The sequence below is a fragment of the Musca domestica genome, unplaced genomic scaffold, assembly GCF_030504385.1.
Source record: "Musca domestica strain aabys unplaced genomic scaffold, Musca_domestica.polishedcontigs.V.1.1 14, whole genome shotgun sequence".
Taxonomy (NCBI): Eukaryota; Metazoa; Arthropoda; class Insecta; order Diptera; family Muscidae; genus Musca; species Musca domestica.
In genome coordinates, this window is record NW_026712192.1 from 7,066,349 (window position 1) to 7,070,498 (window position 4,150).

The 4,150-nt window shown below is 35.5% G+C and overlaps 1 protein-coding gene across 1 annotated transcript; it reads right to left on the bottom strand.

Annotated features, from left to right (window-relative positions):
- Positions 1-327: 327 nt before the first annotated feature.
- LOC101898356 (uncharacterized) lies at positions 328-4,150 on the bottom strand. The gene is made up of 2 exons (XM_005180401.4): positions 3,339-4,150; positions 328-1,737 (listed from the first exon to the last, which is right to left on the bottom strand). The coding sequence occupies exons 1-2, from the start codon at positions 3,849-3,851 to the stop codon at positions 463-465; spliced, it is 1,788 nt and encodes a 595-aa protein (XP_005180458.1). The 5' UTR covers positions 3,852-4,150; the 3' UTR covers positions 328-462.

The following is a 4,150-nucleotide window of genomic DNA, read 5'->3' on the forward strand; positions in this document are numbered from 1 at the left end:
CACCAATTTCAATAGGGTTCTTCCTTAGGCTAATTTTTTTTTTTTTTTGGAAAATTTCATCTCAATCGGATAATAAATTCGACATACATAAATAAAATAAATGCGACGGATTGACATGCATAAATCGACTCAAAAATGATTCTATGAAGATACTCAAAAGAAACTTTGGTCTATCTCGCATCCTTCTCCGTGTTACAAACAAATGTACAAATACATAATAACTTTACCGCTATGTGGTGTAGGGTATAAACACTATATTCTTAGGTATTAAGAATTCAGTCTGCGGCTTCTAACCCTAGATAGGATACATTTATATATAATAACAGAAAAATTAATAATTTTAAAACATATATTTTATATGTAGTTTAACGGGTACAAAAATACTTTAAAAGTCTTAACAAATAATCATTCAGAAAAAATACTGTTAAAATTATTTACACTCAACTCTTACAATCTATTTTCTTATCTAACTTGTACATCATAGTTTTGTATAATGTCAATGAATTCCTTCAAATCGAGGGTGGTCAGTTTCTTTAGGTATTCAATGGCATTCAGCTCCAAAGCCTCTTTGTTGGCGTCATGGCACAGACCCTCGATGTCATCCCAATAAAATTGTTGGCCCTCGACGACCAATGTTGTGTTGCGCACCATTACTTTTAGATCGACCTTGCGACGCAGCAATTCTTTGCGTATTATCATTAATTTGTCTTTTCGCTTACGTTGTAATGGTGAAATTTCCGGTTCAATAAATATTCCAGTATCTTTTAGTTTAGGAATTTGGCGAAGAATATTTTTCGCATCCAAATGATTTTGTAATTCAATCAAAACGCATTTTTTCTTTGTATCTAAAGATGGTTTCGATGATGGTATAATGGTACAATTGACAATGTTAATGTCTTCCAAACCTAATTTTTTGGCCAGGAATGTTTGAACAGATTTTTGTGGCACAAGTTCGTTGTCTAATTTAAGATTTCGTATAATTAGTTTGCGTTGATGCAACAATTTGTCCACACTTTGCAATTCAGTCTGTAGTTGTCTTTTGCTGGCCTGGGACTGCTGAACGGCCAGTCTTAAGGTTGAACATTCTTTTTTCAAGTTCTCCACCTCTCTTTTAAGCTCTTCTAAGGAGGCCGAATCTGAAGAGGTTTTTTGAAATTTATCCAGATCTGTTTGTCTCACAAAATCTTTTAGTTTTTCTTCAACAATTTTATTAATAACATCCTCTAAATGGTTGGGATTCTCCTCTGTTTCTCTACTCCTATAATGTGAATTTTCCGAATTACAATCTCTCCCCTCAATCGATTTTGCATTTGTAAATTCATCATCATTTTCAGAATTCTCAGAATTCTTATTATCCTCTGTAGCATCCGCATCATTTTCGGCTTCATTCTCTCCATCTCCCATTTCCGATGAGTCCAATACAACTGATGCATCAATATATTGCGAGCCATTGTCATCGTCATTGGAATCACAAACAATTCCCGAACTATCGTCTTTATCAAATTTTCCACTATCCATTTTGCAACCGGCAATAATTTGACTTATATTCGGCAGCACACCAGTCTTAATGCGATACATTTTATAGCTGTCATAGATTTTATTAATCTCAGGATGGCCACGTTTCATGTGCTTTATAAAATTGGAGGAAATACTTTTATTGCCACGTACAACTTTGCCACAGGCGTAACAACGTGCAGCAATGGCATCCTTGTGATTGGGTGATGCAAATCCATCCAACTGAAATAGAAATAAAAGGAAGTTTTTATTGATTTAAATCTCAGGATAATTAGTTAGTTCATTATTTTTTTACGTTTAATATAAAGACGATTTAACCGTAATGATATAAAAGGATAATAGTCAAAATGCGGGCGGGACCGACTATATGATACCCTACACCACTATGCATATTTAGTAGAGCTCCCGTAACAAAAGAATTTATTTGAAGTAGATCATACCACCGATCAACCTTTGACTTTAGTGCAGTTATAATTTGGTTTCAGAGGGAACTAATATATTGGAGGGATATCCAATTCTGAATCAATTTTCAGTAAATTTGACGGAGACAGATTTATCTTTTATACCAAAAAAACATTGCTATAGGGTGCATGATATCACTTCGAGAAGGATTTTATTAAAAAAAATATATCGGAGCCGAATTCTGCTAAATGGAAACCTTCGTCCCGAAATGTTTTCCATTTGAGTTGATATTAGCCATTATTTGCACAATAAACCTGAGAACGGATTAAGGATATATAGGGGAGCTATATCCAAATCTGAGCCGTTTTCGGTGGGAGCTATATCCAAATCTGGCAGAGGTATTTCTGGGCTGTATTTGATATCAGGTACCAAATATCATTTATGTGGAGTGCATATTACGAATGTGAGGGAATTAAACGACAAATCGGATGAAACATATATATGGGAGCTATAGCTATTTCTGAACCGATTTTCATTAAATTTGATGTACTTGCTTCTAGACTGAATTTGGTCGGATGTTCCATTTGGGCTGATATTAGCCATTTGGTCCACAATAAACATGAAATCGGTTGAAGATATATATGGGAGCTATATCTAAATTTCAACCAATTCTCACCAATTTCAAAAGGATTCGTCCTTGGGTCAAACAAATATTGTTTCGAAAATTCCATCTCAATCGGATAATAAATGCGACCTTCATATTGTTCACAAGAATACATAGACGGTCGAACGGACGGACAGGCATGCATATATCGACTCAAAGAGTGATTCAATGAAGAGCCTCAAAAGAAAGTATGGGCCTATCTCGCTTTCTTTTCCATTTTACAAACAAATGCACAAAGACAAAATACCCTTACCACACTATGTGCTGTAGGGTATAAAAATTTAAAGTTACAACAAAAACGTAGGGCAAAAGATCTACCCCATCGTTTTGAAAGTCTGTTCAACTAACTCCAGAATCTTTGTAGTAACAGCTAATTGAAGTAGCCACAGTCTCAAACCCTTGCCAAACTTATTAAGCTATCTCCAGAAACTTTGTAGTTATGGGGAATTGAAGTAGCCACGGTCTCAAAACCGGACTGTTTAATCTGGCTCTCCTAATTGTAAATATGTAATCATTTCTTGTTTATTCTTGTTGGTTGTAGAGGAGCCCACAGAAAACAGTCTACATAGATCATTAAACGTAAACTAGATATTCCCCCCCGCTTCCTATTACGAATGCAACATACATAATACCCTGTAATCGGTCTTAGTGAACTCTAGTTTAAAATTTATTATTCCTTCTAAAAGTTATTCTTTTTCTCACTCGTTATATACCATTAGCTAATACCGATGTTTCCATCTTCCAGCCCCCAACTTACCAATTTGAAAAATGGTGGACTAAACAGTATACTAGACTCTCCACGTCTATATTTCTTCGTAGGTTTCCCTTCGGACTGGGCATTAGATCTATAAAGATTGTCCACTCTGTTAGTTAATTGTTGATTAAACATATCAAAATCCGATGGACCATGAACCGTCATCCCACTCCCACCATACGAGGAGGAATGTGCCGAAAAATATGGGTTAATATTATTGGCATTGTTGTAATTTCCACTTTGTGAACTACTGCCGTTTTGTTGTTGCTGCTGCTGTTGCATTTGATCAAAAGTTCGTTTCATTGCAGCCGCTATAGTGGCGGTCGATTGATGTGAACGCTGACCAGGCGTTTGGTGATGGGAAGACTGTTGATTGACTGAATGTTGTAATTGATTATTGTAGTAATTAGGATTCATGGTTTGTATATTGTCGTTGCTATGCTCCACACCATAAACATCGTCACAATGTTCGTATTTAATTACAGGTTCTTCATCTGCTCCATTAAATGTTTGCATTTTAGAATTTATCAGCTATTTGTGACACCTATGGCTGCTATCCGTGGCCTTCGATTCTCAGAACAAATTCATTGTTCTTGTGCGTGTTGTTATGGATCAGCGAATACTCCAGCTGTGCTTCAAGTACTTGGAAAGAATTTCAAGTATTATCAGCCATTTTGTTAAGTACTTTTTTCCAGTATTCCTTTTGTTCAATATTCGTAAATAAAACCTGAGTTTCGATTAATGAGCTAAACTTGAAGTCGATTACGAAAAAATCGATAAAATGTATTAAGTAATGCCATGTTCCCACTCTACTA